Genomic DNA, 27765 nt, shown 5'->3' with positions numbered 1-27765 from the left:
CACTCGAGCGGTTTACCAACTCACCGAAAGTATATAAATGTATTATTTGCGAAATTATATTTAGATCAGGCAGTTTATGGTGAAATACCGGCCTTGCATTTTCAGACTGAAAATGAGTCAGATAACCTTTAATTCATGAGGGGGCAAAAAACTGTTATGGTGCATATTCTGACAGCTGAGAAAATCTGCTGTTTGACCCAAATTGAGTTTCTGTCACATTGAGCCTTCAATTACAGAACAACATGACTGCCATCTGCTGGACAAGACTGTCCAACTAAAAATTAGCAAAATCATTTTTTGGATTGATTGGATGCATTTTATGATTAAAAAAAATGAAAACAAAAGGTGTTTTATGGGTTTCACAAGATGGCTGGCATTCTGAGGTTTGACAATGCTAGCAGCGAACCCCTTTATTAAAAACTACATATGTAGCTGCCTTTGACCTGCCCAGTGACATTAAATGTTTGCACGTGTGCAGCGAATAAAATCAATGGAACGGATTGTGCAGCTGTGCACTAACACCCCTGGTACTGAGCTGGCCACTACTCAAATGAAAAAAGAACATTTCTGCCCTCCTGGGTCTCGTTGCTTGGCAACATCTGCCGTATAAAGGCCCCGGGTCAGAAGAGGACCACAGTAATACACACTTGGGCTTAAGTGAGGGGGCGAAATATAGCAGAAGAGCGGGAATGTTCTTCTCTGAGTCACCACTCTGCACATGCCAAATAATGTCCCCTCCTTCATGAGAATACAGTGAGGAAAGAGCACATCCAGTAGTGATTTTTTTAAATGGAATTTAATATTGAAAACATGATGCAATAAAAAAACGATTTTTGAATCATGTTCAATGTACAAATTTTTTTTACAATTCATTTCACAAAACATTCCAAAGCTGGAGAAGTTCGGTTAAAAATAGTCAAATAGTCACAAAATAATCAGCGTAAAAACAGCTATTTCCCAATTTCAAATTTCTATTTAGACAGAGTTTATGCCCGATATGCACAATACATAAAATGTATCATTAACACAGTTTATGTCCCATATTGGTGACAAATCTAATTGCAAAAAGCTTTTCCCTTAAGCATGATGAAACATTTATGCTAATGTTGTTTTCACAAAATAAATTTTCCAGTGTTAATTCAACTCTAACAGAGTACCATACGTACTCTGTAAGAATTCATTTAACACTGAACATTTTACTGTGCAATGTCTTAAACACCTTAAAGATCATGCAAGACCAAAATAGCTAAGCTCATGTTGGTTGTTCAGTGAAAAGGTGCAATGCTCAGAGAACAATGGCCTGACATTGATTTTTGACTGAAAATAAATGTGAAATTGCTAACCGTGTGTAGAGGTTTCCTCATATAACTTTTAGTGGGTTTTCCCCCTCATACGCACCTATTTTTAATAAAAATTTGTGAAAAACTGTGAAATACTTATTTTTTTATAAGCTAAACAAGAAAATGCCTCTGAAAGATGAGGATTAACATTATTGCAGTAAGCCTCCACGTATAGTTCACCGTTATTCACATGGTCTATTACAGATCATTTTCCTATTGTTTGACGTCATATGTTCATTTATAATGCTCAACCTTTCACTGCAGTACAAATTATAATTCAGTTCTTTTTATCTGCAAATCACTTTTTTTTTTGCCAAAACACACATTTTTGTACCAGATTTGAGGTATACTGTTCCCTAAATGAGCACTAGCTGAGCACAACTCGTGTTTTCATGTGAATTACGAGGTTCAAACGGACCAAAGGAAATAGTTAGACAATGAAAATGAATAAAGCACGGTGCACACAAGACAGACAGGGAGAGGAGTCGAGTCTTGATTGTCCTTATGGGGAACCTGAGTGAAAGTCAGCTTAACATTGTCACTGGGGTGGAGTCAGACTCTGTCACTGGGGCGAAGTTAGACCCTGTCACTGGGGAGGAGTCTGGAAGTAAAAAAGCTTGCGTAGGAAGTTGAAGGACCCGGGCATCTGTTTGTAGAGGCCTTTGGCGGAAATTTGGGAGACCTCGTTGTTGACCTGGGCAAACATAATTTTTACAGACATGAAACACCATTTCAATGATGAAATACAGCACTTTGCTGTAGATCAGTATCACTCTCTTCCATGTCACTCTCATCTGTCTCACTCTCACACTCACTCTCAACTGTACCACATTCTGTGGGGGAAGGAGCTTCTTTTTCAAAGCAATGTTCTCACAAGGTCTGGCAAGCGCTACACTGGCAAGCGCTACACTGGGCAACAAGCGACAATTCGCTTTTCTTGTCTCCATCCAGTGGTATGTGAAATGCACCTTGAAGCAAGGTGATTAATTTGACATTGATCAAGTAGTTGTTTATTGCTGTTGTTAATTTTTAATTTTACATTTTCATAAACAGTGTTAAGACTGTAGTGTGTTTGCAGCAAAGCTGCAAGGCAGAGCAAATAGTTCAGTATAGTTCAAACTACGCCCTGGGAACCCACTACATAAAGCAGTTTTTTTAGTCTCTTTAAGGTTCCATAATGCTTTCCTTATGTATGTAATTTTTGTAATTATGACCCTACTGGATACACCTGTCATATAATATAACTACATTTGTCATAAAGCACATCACACAAAATGAAAGCATCAGTTGATCTGACTGATTAAAATCCTGGGGTGTTAATAAGGGACATTCATTCTCCATGACATTCAAACATAGTTCTGACATAATGTAGCCTAATGTGGGGTAAATCTTTCAAAAGACATTAAATGTCCACTAAACAATGACAAAAAGCTTGTTACAATTCAGAGGCGGTAATAATGGCTGAAAGGTAAACCAGCATACGCACAGGGTCCCACTGAAGACGCACTGAAACACATGACAGCAGGGAAGCTGGTAAGAAGACAGTCTGCTGGACGAAGTGAGGCGTGTGGTTCTCACCATCATCAGCATGGTGGCCAGGTCGTTCATCGCTGCACTTTCCTCCAGGACGCGAACCAGGGTTTCCACGTACCAGGAGCCGGTCTGCGTGTCTCGCCAAGACACATAGCCTGTACAACCGTAACCAAGGCAACAGGCTCAGCTCAGCTCCACCCACACTTAAAAAAATCCTTGCTGTGGAGAAACACTACAAGATCTACGTTTGTAACCCGGTTAAGCACTTTTCCTTGGAGAACTGTGGTCCATACTGTATGGATATTCACCTCAAGTTCCACATTCAAAATACTCTTGAGGTCAGCAGAATAAGAACTTTGTTGCTTTCAAGATCTTAAAATTTTAAAACCTCAACCGAATAAAACAGTCTTTGTTTTCTGTATGAATAATATGACTATTATGATTTTTATTGAATGGGGTCCTTAACAGCTGCCAGTTATGGTCTCTGTTGCTCAAGTGTAGTGTGCTACCTGCACTTGTTAAGTAAGTGAAAGACAAGATAGCCATAATACACCTCATACCCCACACACACACACACACACACACACCTGGGAAGGTGGAGTAGGACACCAGGATGTCACTGGGCGTAGGCAGTGAGGTCCGGGCGTCCACCTCGTCCGAGAAGCTGAGAGAGTCGCTGCTGGAGGACATTGGAAGGGCGTCGGTCTGGTCATCCACACCCCCCGCCGAGGGCTGGAACTCATCGGGAGAGACCTCGAACCCGGTGTCCTTCTCAACTGAAATCACACGCAGCTTCAGACCAGAGGCCTATCTATCACCGCTTCCGCTGCTAACAGAGAACTGTCACTTCTGAGAACACAATCAGTGCAGTGAGCAAATACGGTAGTGGCTTAAACCACGTAACTCAGTTTCAGCCAGCAGCAGAACAGGTATCAGTAAAGTGACTGAAGGGAAACTGAAAGTTGCTTTGCGAGAATCTGACTGGAATCAAATTCAACTTTCAACAGACGTTCATGCATTCATGTTAGCAGCAGCTATGCGTCAATAAATCTCTTGACTTTGGTGTTCAAAGCTGTTGGATCTAAAAATTCTTAGATCTCAAGGCTTCATCTCTCCACAGATTTATTGTCACTGATAAGACCACGAAAACACCATATGAATATGTAATGATGGGAACAGGTTATTCAACCAACTGTGCTGCTCATACAGTATACCTGCAGACCGAAGAGCATTCAGTACTGTGCCTCTGCCACATGACCTGGCAAGCTGTTCCACATGTTGACAACTCTCTGTGTACATCTCTTCGCTTTTGCCCTGCCCTGACACAACTTCCCAGTGAAACCTTTGAAGAGTAAGTTTGCTTTGGAACATTTTTTCAAAATTCTAAGTCAGTGTTCTAGAACTCTACTGCTTTCAATTTCCAGTAGCAGTTGTTGCATCAGCATTAGAATGTTAAGTTAACAACATTCTAATGGCGTTTATGATCTCACACCTCATAGGGTTAAAAGAGAGGCAGGAGAAGCCGCCCATTATTAACACGTCTCTGCATGCAGGCTGTGTGTCACTTACCGCCACCACAGGCCTGGATGAAGAAGAGCTTGGGCTTGCCCTGCAGGGAGGGGCAATGCTGGCCGTTCAGGTAGCTGGTGATGTTCTGGACGGGGACCGAAGGCCCGTCCACTCCATGCACGGCACCAGGGAAACGACTGTGACTGGCCTGGAGACACATAACACAGAGGAGCTTTGTCAGACAAGGGGGTGAAAACCTGTGAAATGCATCAGGGTAAGCATTTCCTTGTCTCATCACTTGTTAGGGGGTAGACTGTTTTTTTTTTTTTTTTTTTAAGAATTTTTTTTTAAATAAGAAAATGAGGTCAGGGCCCAGGGCTGTGCTGAACCCTAGCCAGCCGCCATGCCTGCCTGAGGCTCCCGTCTTTTCAGGGTTTGGATCCCGCCCACAGACACAGTGTCTGGGAAACAACGATCAATTATAATAAAGAGTATTCTTAATAAAAATTAAAGAGCTACGCAAGCAACAAGCAGCTGTTCCCAGAAATGACAAAAACTGCCTTCACCCCCCCTCCCCCCCCATGCTGCCACGGGAAACCCCAGCTGAAAGCCGTCAATATTTTTTCCCAGTATGCAATGCTACTAAAAAAAGTGTGCCTTTGTCCTGTATATGTACCCAAACAAAACACAGTTCTGTACTGTCAGTCCTCTTTAAGAGCCCTCTGGACAACTGGGCACCCACAGCCTGTCTGTAGAAGCATGAAGTGGCCTCCTCCCACTCAACATCACTGCATGCTCAAGAGGTGAACTAATGAGTGAACAGAAGCAGAAGAAACTTACATCCCCCTTTCTGGAGGAGAGTGCATGCTTGCACATGAGCTGACCGACGGGGCTCCAGCAACAAGACTTATGAATACAATTGGGCTTTGAAATGTGGGAAACAAATACGGGTAAACTAATAACAAATACTATATCGTAGTCTTCACTGCTATTCCTACCCTCAAGTCATGAAATGCACACAGGTTGCATACAAGATGAAAAAAATAGCTCACAATGTTTAAAATAATCAATGGTGGTGTCAAGTGCTGAAAATTTGTTCAAGAAATATGGACCTGAATGGCGCGTGTCTCACAGGAAATTAACATTAGGGGTAATACCTCAGTGCCATGTGACAGGATGATGACCACACAGCAGTCATATTTTGAGTGATCCTTCTTTGAGAGGCTTGACAGTTCTTGCTTTATTTGCTGCATTGAACAAAAAACAATGACTTCACTTCCAGATCCAGAACAAAAAAGATTTACAAAACTTAGCTGTAAATAGCTGTAATTCAACAAGACAATAATCGATTAATCAATCGTCATTCAGAGATGTTAGGGTAGCTCCAATGTCCACCATGTTACCATGCAACGGAAGCTGACAAATTTTTACCTTTTGTTTGAGGTTCCTCTTGACAGTGACGACAAAGTTGAGGGACTTGAATCGTTTCTCCAGCCGGTCACAATCTACGTCTGACCCCTTACGACTACTCAGTTCAGACTCGGGTTCAAAATCCACATTGTTTACGATCAGGCAGAGCCCACATGGGCTGGCATCCATCTTGTAGTTCTGAAAGCGCATTAAAGTAATCCTGTTTCCATAAGACCGCTTAGACATAGAGTCTACAGTCTAGGTTTCATGCGAGTGGCCTCATCTTATGAGTAATTAACACCTTAGCGTGTGGTGTCAGATATTCATGGCTATGCTGTATGTCAAATGTGGAACGCTGTTTTCATGAACATTAGTAACGTACAGCTAGCTAATTTGCGTTTTTGTTAAAACTAGCTTTGCTCAAACAAACGAGCACAACCATTATTGAAAGTATGTTACTGCTTGTAAGGCACTTTGAAATTTTTTCTAGTGGTCCATAGAGGAAATCTTGCCACTGTTCTGGATTAATTCATAAGCAAATAGACAACAGGTAATAATGCCAGTTATGAACTAACCCATGAGCAGGCTACATTACCTGGATACTGTCACTTCTAGGTCTTCCCATTGGCCTAGGGGATAATATGTTTTCTGGATCTGAAAAGAAACATGGGGTCGGAAAAAGTGACTACATAAAATGTACCACATTCCTGGAGGCTGGAAATTTTCATTTGTACTCTGTATTCAATAATTATGTAAATACACAGGGCTATACAGTGCTGCTGTGTGTCAAATCCTTAAGGCACAGCTATACTGTGTTGTCCCCATCGCATGGTATGTAATCTGGACAGCTACAGCAGCTGCACATTAAATGTCCTCCTCCAACCCATGTCTGTGGGAGCTTAACTCTAGTGCATAATTGGCTGTAGTTCGGGAGGGATTTCATTTGGCGAAACTTCCATATTTCATAATGCTCGAGTTCACCCCTTCTGGCCAGTCAGGAGCCAGCTTACTGTAACTTGTGAACTGTAACTGCAAATAAGCAGCAGCCGATCTCGTGCATTTCAAGTAGAGTGCATGCATGCCCACCCTCTTCCAAAATTTCAGAGGGGGCTACAGCATCTCCTCTGTGTATGACGGGGCTGCTTAAAGAGACTAGCCTTGAGGTGTCTTACACACAAGCAGTTCCTCAGTGTAGTTATAAACTAGGATGTACAGCGCATATTCACTGAAATGATATGACAATTGATCACTTACATGGTGAAGGAAGAGGATCTACTGTTGTGGAATGCATAGTCTCTTGTTGATTTTGTTGAGGGGTGGAGTCACGTTTATCAGGTTTGTTACCATTCTTGGTTTTATCTGTCAAACAAGGATGGAGCAAAAATTGAAATAAGCAAACAAAAAATGCTTATAATAAAAAAATCTCTGCAGTTTGTTTTTGCAGCCCTCCATTTTTATTTATTTATGTTCTGCTTTATTCAGGTAGGGACAGGGCTACAGTGCTCCCATTTAAGGAGCATTTGCTTCTGAAAACTGACATGTGCTAACTGGAAAATAATTTAGCAGCACATGGATTAATTGGGATGCATTAGCGTGCTCCTAGATTTTTCAACTTAGGAGCACATGAGCTCCTTGGAGAAAATGTTAGTGTCGAGCCCTGAGGGAAAGGGTAGTGGAGAGGGTAACAGAGTCGACCAACCTATGGACTGCGCCACATGTCTGGCCATTCTCTGCAATTTTGGTGCACAACACCAATGACAAAGAGTGAAGGAAAAGAATGAGCTGGTACTCACCAAGGGGCACAGGCAGGAGAGTAGGCCGCAGGGGCGTGGGCACAGGCGGCCTGGGCGCGTCCCCATTCAGTAGGAAGTGCACCACGTGTTCCTGACCGGTCTCCTGGAGACACTCCAGGAATGCTGGGAAGGCCCGGCTCCCGCGCATCTCCAGGTTCCTCACGAGCTCCCTGGCCTGGTCCCGACGGGTTCTGGCAATCTGCACGTACGATACATTATATCCCTGTTTTAACATTGTGTTAACTTTTTCTCCTTTAACTTTTCTGAAATATTCAGCCTTACACTTCCTGTTTCACTCTGAGTTAACTTTTTGTTATATTACAGAACTTCTGTAAAGCACTGTGTTACAGCCATGAACATTTGAATCTTAACAAAAAATTTCAAATGTAAAAAAGCCATATTATTCACAGTACACCCGTAAAAAGAAAAAAAGAATAATTCTGATAATGCTGTCAGTGTACCAGATTATCATTATCTAAATGGTGCAAAGTTACAAGCAAAATGTTTAAACAGCAACTAAACATGTCATATTTCAAAGCACAATGACCGTGACTAATGTTTTCCTACATTTGTTCAGATAACCTGCCCTCTGTATTTCTCCATCTTGCCACATTTCATTCAGGTTCTTACATTACATATATCTGGCAGACGTTTTTATCCAAAAGTTCTTCAAATGTGTGTAACCTCTAACAGAAAAAATCCCTAAATCTAAGTCCAAAAAATGTACCCGGCTTAAATATTGTTTAGTTGAACACTGGACAAATTAAGTATATTGTCTGTACACTTGTTTAGGATACTGCCACCTAATTTCTCAGATGCCTGTCCACACCAAATTATGCACAATAGATGTGAAAATCTACTAACTTTAACAATAACTACGGCTCTTGGAAGGCCGACACAAGAGTTCGGCGCGACTCAGCCCCTACCTGTATTTCATCTATGATGTCCTGGGTAAAAACCCCTCTCGACAGCAGTCCATCGTATAGCTGGGACGGGTCCAGCTCCCGGACGAGATTCAGTCGATTGCTCTGAAGAATTTTCCTGTGCCTGGCGTCCATTCTGTGAACGGAAAGAAGAAGCGCCTAATTTGAATTTATCAAAGTCACTTAAGTAGATAGAGAGGCAAAGACTGACCGGGCATTGCACTGGCTTCCGGAACATGAATTCAGCACACACCTATTATGGTTAAATGAACAACTCTTGAGCTAAACTTTCAGTATCACAACACTACACATTATACGTTTAATACAGCGTAAGCAGAGACTGATCAAACGATGTCTACCATAATTTAAATAGCCCAAAATCAGGCATGGACAACCTTCCAAATACTTGAGAAATATGACTTTATTAAAAAATATATATATATAATTAATTACATGGAAAAGCTCAGACGATCTAAAGCAAAATATCTTAAGGCTTCTTCCAAACAAGCGACGCAGCAAGTAAACTACTACGACAACTATAATAATTCAAGGTAATTTTGTATACTCTGTTAATACAGCAATGCTACCCAGCTAACAAAACACTAACCACTTTATAAATGACTGAAACAGTACTTCCTCGTGTGGCTGCTTAGCTGGCAAAATAACAGCGACCGACCGGCTTCTGACAAGATATTACATACACTAACGACAACACTTCACACAGGTGTAATTATTGAAGTTAACCGCTACGCTAACTCAATTCTGTCGAAACAAAGTTATCGTGAGTTCTAATTCAGACATTACCCTGTTCTCCCGTAGGTTTCATCAGTTTGATGAAGTCATTCGGGTTCTCTTCCTTGTTATTGTACTGAAGACACGCCCAGCGTCACCCAGCGTATTGACGCTTTAGCGTGACACACTGAGCGAACTGCAGCGCAAACGGAATCGGGCACCAGCTGAATCGCCGGTCTGTTTGTTGTTGCTGTGTGAAAGCGCCTAGGATTATTTATGAATAAGGATTTAAATTAAGACAGTCTGGGTGAAAACGCCGCATTACGGTATGGTGATCTGGACCGCCTGATTTCGCGATTTTCTTGAGGTGCGTTTGAATTCATCATACATGAGGTAGCAATAGCTAGTACTATTGAGGATGGGAGGAATTCATTCGTTTACACATCTGGGGAATTGACCAGCGAGCTAACGGTACACATTCTGGTTTAGTGTATTGCTCGTTATTAAGAAGATCCAACACTCATTTTAATTGTAATGGTCGTTTGCCTGTCAACTGTGTGGGTGTCCCATTGCTCGATCAGTCAATCTAGCATGGAAGCATCGTTGATGTTGCCATTTTATAAGCAGTAATAGTTAGAATGCTAGATATCTCGCAAGTCTTTACCAAGGCAATGTGGCTACACAGCGCTGTATTCGCCAGCCCCTACTCCACTCACTATGCAATGCTTGCTCGCTAGTTATTTTGCCAATGGAAGCATTAAAATGAATCTGTCGATAGCTAAATCTGAAACAGATGTTGTTTTTCTGGGATTTAGCTACCCCGTGTAATACATTTCTGCTATGCTATGTATTTGGTTATTGTCTCTGCAAGGTTTAAAACACTTTATCATGCTGTGGTTGTACTACCGTTGCCTAATTCCCTGTCTATGTACAACCTTGGCTTACAGGGAGAAGTTCCCACATGTTCACATGTTTCTCACTGCTCTACTTTCCAGTCAAAGATGAAGGCCTGCTCAAGGGGGCGGTGTGTGTCTGTAGTGACTCTTTACCTGGTTCTGTTGAGCGCGCTGGTGAAGTCTGCTTCCGAGTTTGACCCTTATAAAGTTCTTGGAGTGTCCAAGAGCAGCAGTCTAGCAGACATCAAGAAAGTATACAAGCAGCTTGCTAAAGAATGGTGAGCTTCCATCTTCTGTACATTCACTCATTTTTTCTGTCTTACAGCAGACTTTCATTCTTGTTGGTTTCACTAATTCATTTTATCTTACTCGTGCTAAACCTGTAAATATACACTTTGTGTGAGAAAGGCTGTAAAATTCAGAACTGGATCAGGTTCATGCACCTAAGTATTGCTTAAAATTAGCCAAGAAGTATGTTAAACTCTGTTTCTGACCTACAGACAAGCTTATTTTACTTTTCTTCTGGTTAGTCTGTTCAGCTTTCCTGGCATAGCATGCACATAGTATGCATGAGGAATTAAGAACTGTTTATTTTCTTCCCTTGAAGGCATCCGGACAAGAACAAAAATCCAGAGGCTGAGGATATGTTTATCAAGATTACCAAATCTTACGAGGTGACTTCCTTATTTATGTGTGAGTGTGTCAATGTCTAAATTAATACCGAATGTGTAACATTGAAGGTATAACAGTCACATGCAACATGATGAAATGAGGTGAAAATTGTCTTTAAAAAGTGTCCCTTGAATCAACTTGATTTTCATATCTTGGTTGTGTCCTGTGTCTAGTTGACCGTTGGTTACAGGAAGCTGAATTATTCAAATGTCTCCCCACAAATGCCTCAGGTCTTATCCAACGAGGAGAAAAGGGCAAACTATGACCGTTATGGGCAGGTGGATGAGAACCAGCAGTACGGCCAGCCGCAGCAGGGCTACCGTCATTTCCACAACGGTTTCTACTTTGATGAGTCCTTCTTCCACTTCCCCTTCAACAACAAGGGGAACCGCGATCCTGCGGACAGCAAATACACGCTGCATTACAACCAGTATGTCAGCGAAGTGGTGCCAGACAGTTTCAGACGGCCATATTTGATAAAGATCACGTCTGACTGGTGTTTCAGCTGCATCCACATCGAGCCCGTTTGGAAGGAGACAGTGCAGGAGCTGGAGGCCTTGGGTATGGAGGTTTCTATTCATAAAGCATTCACTCACTCAAAATATTGCCTTTTTTCTTTTGTTTAAACTGGGCTTAAAAATTCAGTCTGTATCTTTGCCAAGCTGGTTGAAAAGTAGATTTTTTTTTGTTACTGATTCTGGAAGGATTCCCGCAGGCTTTCAGTTTAGAGAAGGGAAAATTGGATAAGGGTAGTCCCATGTGCTTTATGAATACAGATTTGAATGCTTTATTTTACGGGTCGGTGACAACTACCTGTCCTTGACAGGGGTGGGCATTGGTGTGGTGGACGTTGGCTACGAGCGGCGGTTGGCCAATCACCTTGGAGCTCACCGCACGCCCTCCATTTTGGGGGTGATCAATGGCAAAGCCACTTTCTTCCACTACGCTGTGGTCAGGGAGCACCTGAAGCAGTTTGTTGAGGATTTACTTCCACAGAGACTCGTAGAGAAGGTGAGTCAAACCGCGCTGGCTTTTACGAACGAGGAATGATTATACTTATGGCACACTTTATTGGGCCACTTTTGCTGGCTTTGAGTCAAACCATGGTAAAATATGCCCTCGGCCGCGTGTTGGTCATTTCCTTTCTCTGGTTGTAACATATGGAATATTTGCTTTAGGTCACCGACAGGAATGACAAGGAGTTCTTGAACAGCTGGCATGAGCAGAACAAGCCCCACGTGCTGCTGTTTGATCAAGTGCCCGTGGTCCCTCTCCTGTTCAAGGTGAACATATTGGAGTCCATTATCAGCCGTGAATCTTTTTCAACAATTATTAACTGTGGTCCTGTATTGAAACAACATTCTAATATGTCCTGGCCGTCCTCAGCTGACCGCATTCGCCTTCAAGGACTACTTGGAGTTTGGGTATGTGGACCAGGGTCTGTCGGAGACGGCCAACCTTCTGAGGCAGTTCAACATCAACACCTACGCCCCGACTATGCTGGTCTTCAAGGAGAACACAGACAAGCCAGCTGACATCATACAGGTATGGCTTTGTTCCTTACCTGCCAATAGGGGCTCTTTTACTTCAGCACCCTTTGATGTTTGGGTTGTTAAAGACGTATTGATTTGGAAGTGTTCTTTGAGAAGCCAGTAATGCCACTGGAGAGGACATCTGTTGATTTTGTCTGGCTGTGATTCAAGAGTAATGGAGATGCTTCTAGTATTCACTCTATCCAAAACTTTAATTACATAATTAAATGTATACTTGGTGTAGCTGACTGTGCCTGCAATACTGTGGATATGCTCAACGGTCTGGTATAGAATCCAGACTATGCCAATGCCAACTGACTGGCAGCCTGGCAGGGGGATGCATAATTAGCCATGGCATCATCCAGGAAGGGAGGGATTCAACTGGCCAGGATGTCAGTTTTTTATACCTCACCAATTACCCCTGCTGGTCAATTGGGCTCCCACATAGTGCTTGTTAAGTTAAGCTGCACATAAAGTGTTCTGACTGAAGTTTGATAACATGCTTGTCTGCACTGTCCCAAATTGATGGTGGGTGTGCAGCAGAGAATGATCGGGCATTCCAGATTTTGAGAAAAAGGGGGAAACCATAAACAATTTTTTTTTTAAAGTACAGTACAGGATTGTGACACTCTTAGGATGCAGTTTTGGATTATGTGGTGTATAAATTCACTTTTTTTAGTTCTGTGCTCTGAAAAATATTTGACATTAAAGAAAGATTATGCTCCTCCCAGACATTAATTATACTATTACAGTACTATGCTACCTATTAATTGCAGTACATTGATTGCTCTCTCAGGCTAAAGGGATGAAGAAGCAAATCATCGATGAGTTCATTTCCAATAACAAGTTCCTCCTTGCGCCTCGATTGGTGAACCAGAAACTGTTCGACGAGCTCTGTCCTGTGAAGCAGTTCCACCGAAGGAGGAAGTAAGGCATCTGTATTTTTCAGTTTCCTTCTTCCCTTCAAAGTCACCATGCATTGAATCTGACTGCTTCCTATGTTCAACCGAAGGCCAATCCAGCTATTAATTCACTGATAAAATTTTGCTAAAACTCTTCCAAACCCAGTTCACATGGATAGAGGTAAAGAAAAAGTAAATGGTATTTGGATTTTCAGATAATCTTGTTATACACGGGCTCAATGAATGCTGAATGCTGAAATGTGAAAAATTCCTGTCAAGCGTCCTTTGATTGTCAAGGGTCAATATTTTAGTATACTTGCTGTCTAACAGGTACTGCGTGTTGCTAATCACTGGAGAAGAGGAGTCCTTCACTGCAGGGAACAAGGCCTTCCTCTCCTTGGCCTCCTCTAACACCAAGGAGGTCCTGAGGTTCACCTACGTCTACCAGAGGCAGCAGCAGTCCCTGTGTGAGACCCTGCTGAAGAGCAGAGACATCGCCCCGCCTCAGGTCAGACCCCTGTACTTATCTTACCGAAATCTACCACGTTTAATTTCCTCTTGAAGGGGAAACCGAGTTACAGCTCAACACTGAAAAAAGCACATGGAATTTCCTATTCAAACATGCAAGGGCTGAGGGTGGTGGACAACAATTCTCCACAATGAATCAAATGAAGAATCAGTTCAGTAACAGGGTTTCAGTGAATCAAAGACCAGGTGACAGTTTCATGCCCTAGGGCCCTGGGTAGCTCTGTCATCACAAACAATCATCATACTTTCTGAAATAATAAAAAAATTACACTCTCTTCTGAGGTTTAAAATAAGTTTGTGTGTGTGTGTGTATGTGTGTGTCTGCTTGTGTGCATGTGTATGTATTTGTGTGTTTGTGTGTGTGCTGGTGCATGCGTGTGTGTGTTTGTGTATGTTTATGTGTGTATGTGTCTGTGTATGCGTGTGTATGCATGTGTGCGTGCGCATGTGTGTGTATGTGTTTGTGTGCCTGTGTATTTTTGTGTGTGTGTGTGCTCGTATAGGTGGTAATCCTGGAGAGGCGGAACGCGGCAGGGAAGGCGCTGTACAAGCCTGTGACGGGAGGCTGGAATGGCAGCGAGGAGGACAAGCGGAAGCTTCTGGAAGAGCTGGAGCTGCTGCAGAAAGACCCCTCAATCCTCAACTACGATGCCACGCTGCCAGAGCTGAACAACGAGCTGGCCTCTGTGAGTCCGCCTCTCCTCTCCTCTCCTCTCGGGAGCCATGTCCTATTTTCTGATCCCTGCGGGGGGGCTGCAGCAGTGCTCAGATACTGTGACTGTCTGCTCCTGAATTCACAGGAAGACTGTACCCACTCTCTCCAGTGTCCCACTTGAACTGCATAATCCAAACTGCATATGTGGGGTCCCCTGGATAATTAATATTAATGAGCTAATCCCCTGGGTAATTAATATTAATGAGCTAATAATCGAGTGGTAAGTCATAATTTTCTTAAGTGAGTTGCTTGACCTATGCCTCACCACACAGTTTACTATTAGTATACTGTGCGCTGACCAGGATGCAATGATGCATACATTTTAACACGCATACCGTTTGTGAGTGTTACATTTAAACGTGTTCTGCATTAAATGCAGCAAAATTTGTGAGTTCTTGTTGAGATTATAATTTGTCATGGGTCTGATGTGGCATTGTCCTAGGATTTTTGCTGCCTGGAGTCAGAGCCGGTATCCTTGGATAACCTGCATTGAGTTCCTCCACTGAACCAATAGCAGGAGACGGTTCTCTCCTCTTAGCAGGGAAAATATGTCGAGAGCGGAGTCCACTTTTTCAGACAGGCTTGCTGGATGCCGGGGGTCTTCCACAGAAAGAAAGGCTCCCATAATGCTCTGAGAGGTTAGACAGAAATAGTTAGAGGCTGTGATTGATCAGCACTGGTGCAAGAGGGAATTTCACTGAGAATTTCCCAGAGGCGATTTTTGTTGAGAAACAATTGCTTGGATATTGCGTGGTGAGTACAAAAGTACAACAAAAATGCATGACGATGCTTAATCCACAGGAAAAGACCCAAAGCTGAAATGAATGTTGTGTTTTTTCTATCACATGAACTGTGAATGGAATGTGATAATGAAAAACACGCTGCTGTCCATTTCATAAATGCATACAAGACATTGCATTTTCTTTTAAAATAATTACAGATGTTTCTCATTCAGTGGATCTACACAGCCTATGATTACCTGATTCAAATCAGAGACGATCTGCTGCACAATAACTGGTAGGTCTGTGTCCTTGCATTGCTCGTATTAGCCAGCAGATGGAAGTGAGGCATAGCAGTTTGGACACTTAAAGCACCCGCTTTAAAATTTCTCTAGTGACCATCAAGGAGAATTGGATTACAAACTATGTGTATCATTAGGAAATCATAAGAAGAAGTCACCTGTGATTAAAGGTATCTGCCAACCAAGAGTAGTTTTAGTTTTTCCATTTTTTAAGAAGTTCCTGGTGGGCATGAATTGTTAGTCTTCCCTTTCAGAAGCTCTTTTAGTTAGCATGTTTGAGAGGCCTGTGTGTACTACTTTTAGAATATTAAATATTTTTTACGATTGTATTAGTGCTGTAATTTTTCAATATGGAAGTACATTTCTGTACACGGCTGTTTTCCCTCGTTCCTTGAAATTGAATATTTTTGTTTAGGCGCGAGATGATGCCCCTGTTGTCTCTGATATTCTCGGCGTTGTTCATCTTATTTGGCACGGTCATCATCCAGGCCTTCAGGTGAGTCTGGGGCTTTTTTGGGTTGGGGGGGGGGGGGGGGGTTGGGAGGAAGGATCTCACATCAGATTGTACAGCAGAAGATCTGGGGTTCTCATTTTTCCACTGCTGACGTCTGATTTCAGTGACTCCGGTGAAGACAAGCAGTCGAAACCGAAGGCGAAAGACGCAGCCAAGTCTGAGAATGGGTCGCCTAGCACTGCAGGCACATCAAGGTAGGGTGCACCGTGAACTTTGCTTCTGCGTTTATGACTTTAATCTCGCATGTGATGAAATGGGGAATTTGGACTTTATTGAACTTGGATTTACACAATCTTGAATGCTAACCAGTTTAAAATGCATTTTTGTATTGTATTAATCCAAAGAAGTGCCTCATTTGTAACATTTGGACCATTTCTAGCATCTGTGCTATAATCAAACTTTACCACACAGTATGCCAAAAGTAGAAGTTAAAATTAGAATTAAACAATTTAAGTTTTATCTGTTGAAATACAGGCAAAAATGACTAGCTCTCCTTCACAAAAACCTCTACTCTATATGGAAGTGATGTGGAAGGGAGGTTTCTAAACCCCAAATCTATCATCTATCATGCACTTTGAATAACTCACAGATTGTAACCAATAAAATTGTGTTCCTGTGGTGAGCTTTCATTGATTCAAAAAGGTATTTGATTGCCCCTTATGGGATTAAGTGATCCCCATCTGTATATATGGTATGGCCTACTTTCTCACCACTAACATGTGGCATGTTGTACTCTGTACTATGGGTGTACATGTACATGAAATGCCGCCATTTTGTTTCCACGCTTGTTGCAGTCGCCCTCCAAAGAAGAACTTTGTGGAGGTGACGGAGCTGACGGACATCACATACACCAGCAACCTGGTGAAGCTGAGGCCGGGACACATCAACGTGGTGCTCGTCCTCACCGACGCCTCCAAGAACGTCCTGCTCAGCAAGTTTGCCAAGGAGGTGTACTCTTTCACCGGGTGAGCCTGTCTGTTGGGTGCCTGCGGGGTGTGAGTGTGTGCGAGTGTGTGTGAATGCGTGCGTGCATGCATGCATGTGGGCGTGCGTGTGTGAGTGTGTGTGTGTGCATGCATCTGTGTGTGCATGTGTGCGTGCGTGTGTGTGTGTGTGTGTGTGTGTGTGATTGTGTGTGCTGCGTGGTGGTAGGGTGTTGCATGCATGGTGAGTGTGCGTGCGTGTGTGTGGTGTGTGTGTGCGCATGTGTGCATGCGTGCTGGCATCGTGTGTTGCAGCAGTGGATGCTGGTGTTGTGGTGTGTTAGTGGTGGGCCATGGAAAAACCTATTTCAGCCACTCCCAACTGCTATTTAGACAGAAGTTACCTTTGTTACAGTAGTTAACTTGAGGGCACTTGGAGTTTACTCAAGTGCAAGAATAACCATAAAATTTATTTGTGTTCTTCCTGAATGAAAAGGAAACCACGCCACAGTATGTATTACACAATTACAATACACAATTATTATTATTATTATCACTGATAGCAGTGATTGCATGTGAGCACAATACATTTTTCACAAAAAGAATTGTTTGGATGTTTTTTTTTTTCTTCACTGATGTGATCAAATGTACAGGAAGTGCTAATGTGTTGTTAGCCTTTATTGCTCGCAATTCTACGAGGCTGTATACTGTAGCTAGCCCAATCAATAGCAATAACCCATTAAACTTGCCCATTAAAATTGATTTTTAATGTTACTTGTTCTGTTGAATGTTCAAAGTGAACCTGTTCAATAATCCTGTGTTACCAAACATATCTGTCATACCTTTAATAAATGACAGAAGTCTCAGTGTAGGGCTGAATTTTATCCTTCAAAGTTATACATTTATCTGCTTGGTGGCGTAAAAAGCATGGCACATGACCATTATCAATGATGCTAAGCGATCTGTGTGTACAGTAACTATGTAAATTACGTCAGAAGTTTTCAGCGTTGTTGTCTGCTACCTAAACTTTGTCATCGTTAACATGAACATAGCCTGAAATGTCAATCAGAAACCCTTCAAATCACTGACCCTTAGCTTGGAACTTTTAAGTTATAAGGCAGGAATTATCAAGTGTCCAGCAAAAAAAAACCCAAAAAACTTTCAGTAACAATGGGGATTTTCTGTACATCTGACCCCTCCTTCAGGAGCCTGACCCTGCACTTCTCCTTCTTGAACGTGGACAAGCACAGCGAGTGGATGGACGCACTGCTGGAGGTGGCCCCGGAGGCCCTCGCGGCGGACGGGGACGAGGACGAGGCCAGCCACAGGGCGGACTACACGGGCTACGTGCTGGCCCTCAACGGCCACAAGAAGTACCTCTGCCTCTTCAGGCCCGTCTACACCGGCGAGGACCTGGACGCCAAGTCCTCCGAAGAGGAAGGGGGCGCCGGAGGGGGCCGCTCCAGGTCAGGCTCCCGGGAGGAGCAGCACCACCGCAAGGCCGTGCCCCGCTCCCGCTCCACCTCTACCCTCCAGATCCACCACAAACTGGACCGGCTGGGCCTGTGGATGGAGAGGCTGATGGAGGGGACCCTGCCCCGCTACTACATCCCTGCTTGGCCCAGCCTGGAGAAGATCACCACCAACAAATAGACCATACCGCCCCTGCGTCAGGGGGTTGAATTCCAGTCCGTACCTCACTCTACCCCCAGCGTGCAGGCAAGAGTTCCCCTTTGGGAGCTTTGGGGCATCCTGTCGAGAAGGCCAGAGGCTCCTGGACTCTATAGGTTTTTAGGAGGAGGGTGTCTTGGCACACTGCACCCCTGAGAGATCTTGGGATCTTGGGCTGTGAAAATAGCCGGTCCCCTTGCCCGCTGGTGATGTCATGGGTGCCAATAGTGCTTCATCGCTTTATAGACCCCTCCCAAACTCCATCTGGAGCAAATGTCCTTGATCCCCTCTAAATGGTCTCCTCATAGCCAGTCTTTCTGTTGATGGTCAGTCATAACTGCTGCTGCATAGATGTTTAGAATAACAACTTGAATCACTGTGAGTGTGAGTAGTAGTCAGAAGCCCTTATCAATTTATACGGCCTGCAATTTATTAACCCATCTCATTTTTTCAGCACTAAGTCGCATGTCTGAGCTCTAGTCAGATTTACAGAACCATCGCCTGCCTTCGACTCTCGAGTCAAATCCGCTTCTCCATTTGTGTCTCTTGCTTGTGCAAGTTAGCTAGCCTCCTCCATGTTTCTCGCCGTATCGTAATGTTACTTGGTGCTTTTTACTAATCAGTGTGACATAATGTGCTCAGTACTCGGTCACTCTCCGTACCTGTTTCCGTACTGTCAATGCATGTGAAAGATCTTTGCATTGTGTCGGTGCTGCAGCATGTGAATATATTCCCTACAAACTGCGTATTCTGTTCAAACTATAAAACCAGTTTATGGGACTCAAAACTCCTCACCAGTAGCATTATGTAGCAGTGACACCTCTTAAGCCTACGCTATATAAATGGTAATCTTTATTATTGCCAGATTTTTCTGTAAATATGTCTCTTGTGGTTACTGATATTAAGGCATTTAGACTTTATAATCGCTATGTGAATTGTTAACACGAGTGTTTGATTTGTAAATAATCAAAATTAACCGGCACAATTTTTGTATGTCGATGAGTCTTGGAAATCTGCCAAGAGATGATGCCATTCTCTTGGCTGTGAGTTCTAGATTTATGGAGGCTGAACTTGCATTGTGTGCACTGGTGCAATCAAGAAAGCACTAGTTCATTAGTCTTCCTCTGTGCATTGCCATTTGACTTGAAATGGCATTAGTCTGGCACCTGGCCCTTCCTCTGTGACAGTCGTCCATTAAGAGCTTCCCTTCACTTTTCAGTCGAATGGACTGAGCGTGCCCAGGAGAGCACCGCTGTTCTAAGACCAGGGCACAGGGTTTGGACAACCTGCTTTGTATGAAAGCAAATGTGTGCAGTCCCAAATTCAGCTTAACAGGTTTACATCCTGACCAGTGGCATTCTAAGCCATTGCTTGTGACCCGAGCAGGAAAATACTGGAACGTCCTTATTGCAACTTATTTTGAGTAAGACTGACGTTAAGATGCTAATTTTGTCTTGTGTAGAGGGAAAATACAGGCTATTGTTTTCTAACAAATATATGTGAATATTGTACATATATATAAATTGTGATGTGGTTTATAAATATTTATTTTTCTTTGCATTAACTGTCTGTAACTGTAATAAGGTGGATTTTCAAAACTATTTATTATCGAACCGTAATAATACCAAAGTTCATTCAATTATGTCTACCCATAGAATAAGATAAAATAACAATTGTAACAACCTATATAAGTTAGTTTGATTCTTGTTTTCAAAAAATTGTGAACAAAAGCCTTCTGATGACAGTCATGTTGACTTGGCCAATGTTAATTCTTTCCTAACATAAACTGAATTGGATTGATTGGTAAGTCGCTCTGGATAAAAGCGTCTGCTACATGCCTGTAATGTGTAATATGAATACAGCCAAGATATTGTAACATCAGATCTCTGCCAGTTTATACCCAGGTCATTCAGGATGTTTCCCCGTGTTCTAGAATTTGCTGTCAACTCAGCTCCAGCTGATTTGTATTCATGCATTAAATATTTCAGTTCATATGAAAAAGTTGTTGATTTTTTTTTTTTTGTGCATGCAATAAGTAACAGTTCATACAAGTTTTTTAACCTACAAAGAAAGATTGAAACATGTATGAGTCATCTGAATGGCTTTAAAGCACATAAATTTGTTTAATTAAAAAAAAAAAAAAAAATATATATATATATATATATATATATATGGCATTTTAATCAGTAACTGATTCTGAGATTGCTTAGCTCTGATCTCAGGTACAAAGCATCATAACTTTACTAACATTTTCATATTCCTCATCTGTATCATTACTTGCTTTACATATTATTTTTTACATCTCAAATTCTGTCGCCCATTCATGTCGCTTCATTGGACTGCTTTGCCGATATGTGTCATTTTAAGATGAATTTCGTTTTACGATAAATTGTAATGTAAGGGTATTTATGGAAGCTTAGAATTTTCAGATTTTGTATGACTGTGCAATGAAATCTTGAGCGTATCGTTAGCATACTACTTTAGTAGCATTTTATCTTTGGAAGGGCACACATCATTTCATATAGCAGGTTAGCAGCAGTCAGAGCAGTATTACCTGAAAAAAACAAAGAGAAGCCTCTGAAATTTTCTGGCTATGATTATCTTCACAAAAAGAGATATATACTGTAGGACATAGGTATGTGTGTGTGAGAGAATGTAGGAAAGCGTTTTTGTGCTTTGAATCCATCCCTGTTGTCTTTTTTCTTATGGGAATTTTCTGCACTTGACCACAAAATATATTCTTCATGACCAAGTAGTTTCTCAATCATAATCTGAGTAGCTGCCACCTGTGTAGGGCCAGCAGAACTAAACAGGTGACCACAATCTTTGGTACAGTGGTATAGTATTCTAATCATAGGCTGCTTTGCATGACTACCTATCTCACATTCTAGGCGTATCGATGCGTGTGTGGTCTTCTTAAAGCATGATACACAGCACAGAGATCACACTTATCACGGAGGGCTAAAATATAGAGGGACACAACCCACAATGTTAAAGATGATAAACACATGCTGTTTTGCTATTGGAGGTAGAATACCTGTGGTGTCATAGGCTGGTGACACCTCCACCAGGTCACAGCCAACGAGATTCAGGCCTCGACAGCCACGGACTATCTCCAGTCCCTGAAACCAATCAGGAGAGAGATGCTCAAGCAAAACCAATCAGGACAGCTCTGTTTAAAAGGAGTGTAGGTGGCATTAAAAGTACTTAAAAACCCAGTCCAAGTGGGAGCTTTGGCCTGTTTGTTCCCCATTTTCTTTCCAAAATGGAGATAGGTTGCAAGGATGTGGAGTGGCTGCTTTGACTTGAGTTTGACTGTGTAAATAACCGCAGATGAGACCTCTGCGTCATACAGGTCTCTTGAAGAGCAATTGAGAATTGACATGCAAGCTGTATGGGCCGTAATTTTGCATGTCAAGTGTAGGCCCATCTCGCCTTGAGGTGGAACGTATAGAACTCTTTGGAATGTATAGAACCATCTCAGAAGGGATGCCCAAAATTTCAGACCCCTGAAAGGTTTTTTGAAGCGAAAATTAAAAATTACCACAAAAGCACTAAGGTTCCCAAAAGGTGATATTCCTCTTAAATGCTGGCACAGCATTTCTTTCTGAGTTTCTTTCTCTGGTTCCGGAAGCACATTTGAAGCTTGGTCTCGGATGAAGGAGGTAAGGAGACAAGGCCAATTGACACAGCCACGTGGTCAAACACACCAAGGTCATTAACCTAAGGTTGATAACGGGGACAGAGTCAGTGATGGCCAAGTCAAGTATATGCCCCCGGGTGTGTGCAGGGACCTGTACGTGTTGTTTCAGATCGAGGCACACAAGCAGGCTCAGACACGCAGCAACAGAATGACCTGAGGGGGAGAATACTGAAATTCCAGTAGGCAAATATGAAACAATGTTCCCAGAACTGCCTATTTTAAAAACATTTTTTTACACTATTTTAAACACCAGAAATGGACAAAAAAAGCATTCTAAATAGGGTGACTTCTTACATATTCACCTGAGAGAGGTATGTTAATGATTAGAAAGGCAGAAGGCAAAAAAACACACCCAAGGAGTGATCAGTCTACAGATCAGTTAAGGTTAAGCTCATCCCATGACTAGATATCAAGTCCACGATTGGAGTATATGACTCAGGACAATATTAAGCTTTAAAACAGGCCAAATGGTTTAGTAGCAGAAGGAAGCACCCAATTTGGTACAGATACTCTTTGTGATAATCATCTCAAGACATACATAACATTTCAAACAAAAAAAAACAAAACAAAATAAATAAAAAAGATTCCCCGCATTTGGTTTTTAAGGAAATGCATGAAATAATGAAGGTACATAGGTCTGAGGAACTACTGCTCACCTGGATGGGAGTGAGCCCACCGATTTCGGGCGTGCCGGTGCCAGGAGCAAAGCCGGGGTCCAAGGCGTCGATGTCGAAGCTGAGATAGACGGGGCCCTCTCCCATCTGCTTCCTGACTTCAGCCATGAGGGGAGACAGCGACTTGTGCCAGCAGTCCTCCGCCTGCACGACACGGAAGCCCTGCACGCGGACACACCGAGCCACGCTTATTAATACAGCTGCAATATACTTACACTGCAATATGCTAACAATACAATCAAGCTAATGCAACACTACAATCCATCCATCTTTTATCTAAACTCGCTTATCTTGGGCAGGGTCACGGGGGGTGCTGGAGCCTATCCCAGCGTGCAATGGGGTGAGAGGCAGGAATACACCCAGGACAGGCCGCCAACCTATCGCAGGGCACAACGCTACAATGTATAGGCATATATACTAATTATTGCCACTTTCAGATATTGACATGGTTCTATATGGATACTAGCTGTGTGAATATGATTTTTATTATGGTTCTCGGTGTAAGTAAACTAAAATTTAGAGCTTTAATGGTGTTGCATATGCGCTCGCGTGTCTGGGAGTAGCTCGGCTGTTCGCTATATCCGGCAGTGTTGCTCATTCATGTTTTCAAGTCTGCAAGTCTCTCTGCATATGAGTGTCTGCCAAATGAATGTAATGCAAATATTCCATTTCTATATTAGCTGGTACAGAATTTCTACTCTAGCAGGACGGTGGTAGAGGTTTTAGCAGTGGTATCATCTGAACAGAGGCCAGTTCAGGAAAAGTTTATTAAGCTGCTTTATGTAAAGCCACAGATGCAGCAACAATGATCTTATTCACACGATTGGTCTTCACACACACAAAAAAAGGGCTAAAATGTTTTTTGAGGCTCAGGTGACTTACCTGTTCACGGCTCCAGTGGTAGCCATCCGGGGTGTAGACGGTCCCACGCAGGCCGATTTGGACCACCCTCCGACAGTCCAGCAGCCCCTCCTCCACGCAGCGTCGGAACGGGGTCCCGTGGGTTATCTTCTCCCCCAAAACCACGTCACCGGTGTCGGCGTGGGCGTCTACATGGATCAGGCCCACGGGACCGTATCTAACAGCACAGACATTGAAATTTCAAATCTCATAACCTTGCAGACGTCCAGACGAGACGGTTCAATTTCATCAGTCCAGGAAATTAATCTGTACATGACATCGCAAGCACTTTTCCAATTGATAAACTGAATTTTAATTCATTTCTTGAACTCACTGAGTTGAAGGAGAACTGACTCCAACCCTGCATGCTTATAGCATTTTGTCTTGTCATTGTTGTGAACAGAGGAGGGTGTTAAACAGAGTTAGGTGATTCGTCTGTGTACAAGTGTAGACACACACTCACTTTTCAGCAACAGCTTGAAGAATCGGGTATGCTATGGTGTGATCACCACCTATGAAAGAGTATAATATGGACTCCAGTTACAAACTTCGCAAAATAAATCTTGTGTCATAGACCCAGAATATTGCTCAACGAAAAGATTATATTTTATCTAGCCAAGGCATAAATGGAGTCATTAAATTGGTAAATAATTGTCAAGCTTTAGGTTACTTGTACTGGGACTTTGGTAAGTTTATAAAAGGTTTAGAAAAAAAAGTTGATTAAGAAAAATCATAAACTAGCTTGCATATTTGGTAGGTTAATATATGAACTAATCAACAGGGTTGGGCCCAATTCCATGCCATCTCAGCCAGTTCATTTCTTTATCTGAATGAATCAAACTGGAATTGACCGCAACCCTGATAATCAAAACACCTATTTGTACATTTGTTGAAAAAACATTGGTTTGGTGTATATTACCAAATAATAATAATTACCAAATAATGCATTACTGACTATACACTTTAAAAATACCATGCAATTTTTCACCAATAACAAAAGTTCAACATTATGATTAAAAGATGCATTCTTACCCATTGTTAACGGGATGCACTTTGTGGCTACGATCTTGCGGTAAGCCTCGCGGATCCGTTTGCAGGTGTCCTTCAGGTCGTACAGGTTTACGTTTACATCGCCGATATCCGCCACCATCAAGGACTCGTATGGAGCTGCCCTTGTGCCCGCGTTGCACGGCCTCAACATGGCCGACTCTGCCCGGATGTGTCGTGGACCAAACCTACAGAAGATAACATGCTTAAGACCATAAGAATTTTATTACTAGTTTAACAGATTATTATTTTCAGAAAACTGAGGCCAGCACGAAAAAAACAGCTGTGTACACATTACCATGAAATGATGAAAATAATTTGGCTGAAAAAAATATGCCCATATTGTTATTTTTTCAATTTAAAAAATGTGGGAAAACCACAGAAGACACAGGTCACGTCTATGTTGGTATCATTATTATAGGAGGGTCAAGCAAATAAAATCCATAGCAGTCTTTAGTCCAAAAAACGTGCTAACTCGGAGAAACATCAGAAGAATGTTCATTGCTTACTTAGCAAATCTCCACAGGAATTATTATTGTTGTCTTTTTTTCCATGGCATACATGCCAACAGTATTGTGCACATATGAAATCTCCGGTTTTTATACAGTATACTTTTTAGAACAAGATGAGCCCATGTACAAGGTTCTCTGACCAGCACTGGCCAAGCAACCCCTCAATATAGCCAATGGGACATACCGTGCACAAGAAATTATTCAACATGGAGGGCATAACTCCCAGTACACAGCCTGCCAATAGCAAGCTATTGCAGTGAGAGCTGTGAAGCCAAAGAAACTGTGTTTCTAACAGTGTATAGGTTGTTACGCTTGCATAAAAGGACACACGCATTGTTTCTGTTGCGTAAACAAAACTTAACTTTTTCAGCAGGCATGCTGAGAAAGTTACGCAAAAACTCTCTTGAGACTTCATACCTAATAAGGTTGTGGTAATATTTTTCATTACTATTCAATACGCTTATAACTAGGCCTGATTTTGAATAATAAATATGGCATGTGAAACTGTTTTACGTGTTTGACATGTTGATGGGGGAAGGGGATTTGACTAAAATGTTCCAGACCTGCTGCTGCCAGAGGTGACAAGTGGAGAGCAAGGAGAGGGTGGTGGGGAGGGAGGGAGAGGGCAGAGGACGGTGAGAGGCAGAGGGAAAGGGAGTCAATTTCAGCACACTTCTTCCACGAGTAAGCAGTATACAAAATATTGTATTTCACACTTTGGAATTACCTCTCAGAAGAGATCAGGATTATGCATGTAGTACAAAGGGTTCAAGAGTAGTAACTATTTTATTTTGGATATGTCATTTTGAGGCTTGCATTAAAAATGGGGGCAAAGGGGTTAAAAATATTTTATGTATTTATGAGCTATTGGTCTATACTAGTTACATCATACTAGCCTAATATGGCAATAAAAAAGGTATCCCAACTCTCATGCTTTTAGTGGCATACATGCTCTCGTGCTCTGTCTCACACTCAGGCTACCCAAACACATCTAAAAACAAACTAAACGATTATGCCTCACCGACAGGCTGGACAAAGACTGGTTCATAAACATTCAAGAGAGACTGTCGACTGGCTACCTATCTTTGACAGCACCCCTCACCAGTGTAAAACATCCACAAAGTTTTATAAGTGAGGCCTCTGTTACAGGCCCAGGCTGTCCTTTTAATGCTCATGCCCGAAGGCTCGTGTTCATTAATTTGGTTATCATACTGTAGCTCCATCACGTTGCCAAAATGCATCATATTCAAATGAGGTGGAATTCCGACCAACGTCAGTCTGTGAAATTGCAGTTTGCATGGTATAATGAGTCTAAAAGTTATCATTTTAAAAAAGCAGCTATAACAAAGAAACAATACAATACAACATGGTCCCAACAGCTTCGCTGCTTGGACCTCTGCAAATTAACGGAAATGACATGACAAATAAACGTTACTAAATTAGCCTTGCTATTGCTATTGACTGCTATTGACACCCTCTGTAAGTAGGCTGAATATACGTCAATCTTCACGGACATTTCTCTCTGGGACCGAAAATATTCGTCCAGATTTCTAAACTCATAAAAACGTGCAGGTTTTGCTCGTTCCATGGACCTTATAGAAACAAATAATTCAGTTTTATATTCATAACACCCGCCTGCTCCTGTATTCCATTTTTAAAAATCCAATATATGGTCACCATACGGGTTACCGAGAAATTCAGAGAAAAGGTTACTGATTTTTGTACCTTGCCCCAGGTCGGTTAGAAGTACCCGTGTCGATTGGGACTCCAACAAACGCAGCGTCAAGTCCCTCTGCAGATTCTTGGTAAGGCAACTTTGCCATTGTAGCAATTCCAGAAACCCTGGCAACAAATTCGGAACTTGGAGGAACATTATAAGGCCTTTTCTCCGAGAATCCTCTTTTGAGATCTCTGCTTGGTGCTGAATTAGCAAGGTTTTCGCCACCGCACACAGAAGTTTGACGTGCTGCTCGAGTCAAGGAAGATATTTCTGAAATACTGTTCTTCAACAGCGAAGTTTCGAAAACACTAACACCTCTATTGCTGACTTTTTTCAAAAGGGCAAACATGGTGCGTGCTTATCGGTCTAATAAAACTGCTTACAGAAGTGTGCAACTCGCAGTTATAAGCGCACAGTTTTAATTGACAGCTACAGCGGAACCGAATTGTAGGAAGGAGGAGCCCTTGGGGTTGTCAGGAGAGTCCAACCAATCGTCGAGAAAAAAATGTATAACCTACCGTAATATCCCACTTGCATTTTGACAATAGAAAATCTTTAAAAGAACATATCACAATAACCCTAGTTCATTTTCCTT

General features: G+C 42.3%; 3 protein-coding genes across 9 annotated transcripts; 1 reads left to right on the top strand and 2 right to left on the bottom strand.

Moving 5' to 3' along the window:
* Window positions 1-777: 777 nt before the first annotated feature.
* casp9 (caspase 9, apoptosis-related cysteine peptidase) lies at window positions 778-9447 on the bottom strand. Of its 2 annotated transcripts, none has more exons than XM_064299280.1 (11): window positions 9313-9447; window positions 8512-8644; window positions 7586-7784; window positions 7047-7151; window positions 6388-6446; window positions 5814-5990; window positions 5540-5629; window positions 4443-4590; window positions 3461-3649; window positions 2919-3028; window positions 778-2034 (listed from the first exon to the last, which is right to left on the bottom strand). In XM_064299280.1, the coding sequence occupies exons 2-11, from the start codon at window positions 8641-8643 to the stop codon at window positions 1927-1929; spliced, it is 1317 nt and encodes a 438-aa protein (XP_064155350.1). In that variant the 5' UTR covers window position 8644; window positions 9313-9447; the 3' UTR covers window positions 778-1926. The 2 variants fall into 2 exon arrangements, with proteins under 2 accessions (XP_064155350.1, XP_064155351.1); XM_064299281.1 differs by lacking the exon at window positions 9313-9447 and adding an exon at window positions 9116-9276.
* Window positions 9447-20615, top strand: dnajc16 (DnaJ (Hsp40) homolog, subfamily C, member 16). 6 transcript variants are annotated; one of them, XM_064299279.1, is made up of 15 exons: window positions 9447-9607; window positions 10236-10414; window positions 10744-10810; window positions 11039-11369; window positions 11635-11819; window positions 11987-12091; window positions 12195-12353; window positions 13137-13267; window positions 13573-13750; window positions 14274-14456; window positions 15441-15502; window positions 15922-16002; window positions 16125-16214; window positions 16815-16985; window positions 18149-20615. In XM_064299279.1, the coding sequence occupies exons 2-15, from the start codon at window positions 10242-10244 to the stop codon at window positions 18594-18596; spliced, it is 2364 nt and encodes a 787-aa protein (XP_064155349.1). In that variant the 5' UTR covers window positions 9447-9607; window positions 10236-10241; the 3' UTR covers window positions 18597-20615. The 6 variants fall into 6 exon arrangements, with proteins under 6 accessions (XP_064155349.1, XP_064155344.1, XP_064155348.1 ...); XM_064299274.1 differs by having other exon boundaries at window positions 15426-15502; XM_064299278.1 differs by having other exon boundaries at window positions 9452-9566; window positions 15426-15502.
* A 280-nt stretch (window positions 20616-20895) lies between these two features.
* On the bottom strand, window positions 20896-27632 carry agmat (agmatinase (putative)). Its single transcript, XM_064299283.1, has 7 exons — window positions 27176-27632; window positions 24924-25126; window positions 24355-24403; window positions 23874-24069; window positions 22974-23153; window positions 21652-21736; window positions 20896-21168 (listed from the first exon to the last, which is right to left on the bottom strand). The coding sequence occupies exons 1-7, from the start codon at window positions 27517-27519 to the stop codon at window positions 21095-21097; spliced, it is 1131 nt and encodes a 376-aa protein (XP_064155353.1). The 5' UTR covers window positions 27520-27632; the 3' UTR covers window positions 20896-21094.
* Between the last annotated feature and the right edge of the window lie 133 nt (window positions 27633-27765).

This window comes from Anguilla rostrata, chromosome 11, assembly GCF_018555375.3.
Source record: "Anguilla rostrata isolate EN2019 chromosome 11, ASM1855537v3, whole genome shotgun sequence".
NCBI classification, from domain to species: domain Eukaryota; kingdom Metazoa; phylum Chordata; class Actinopteri; order Anguilliformes; family Anguillidae; genus Anguilla; species Anguilla rostrata.
Note: the sequence above shows the minus strand (reverse complement) of the source record. Positions and strands in the feature narration are given on the sequence as shown.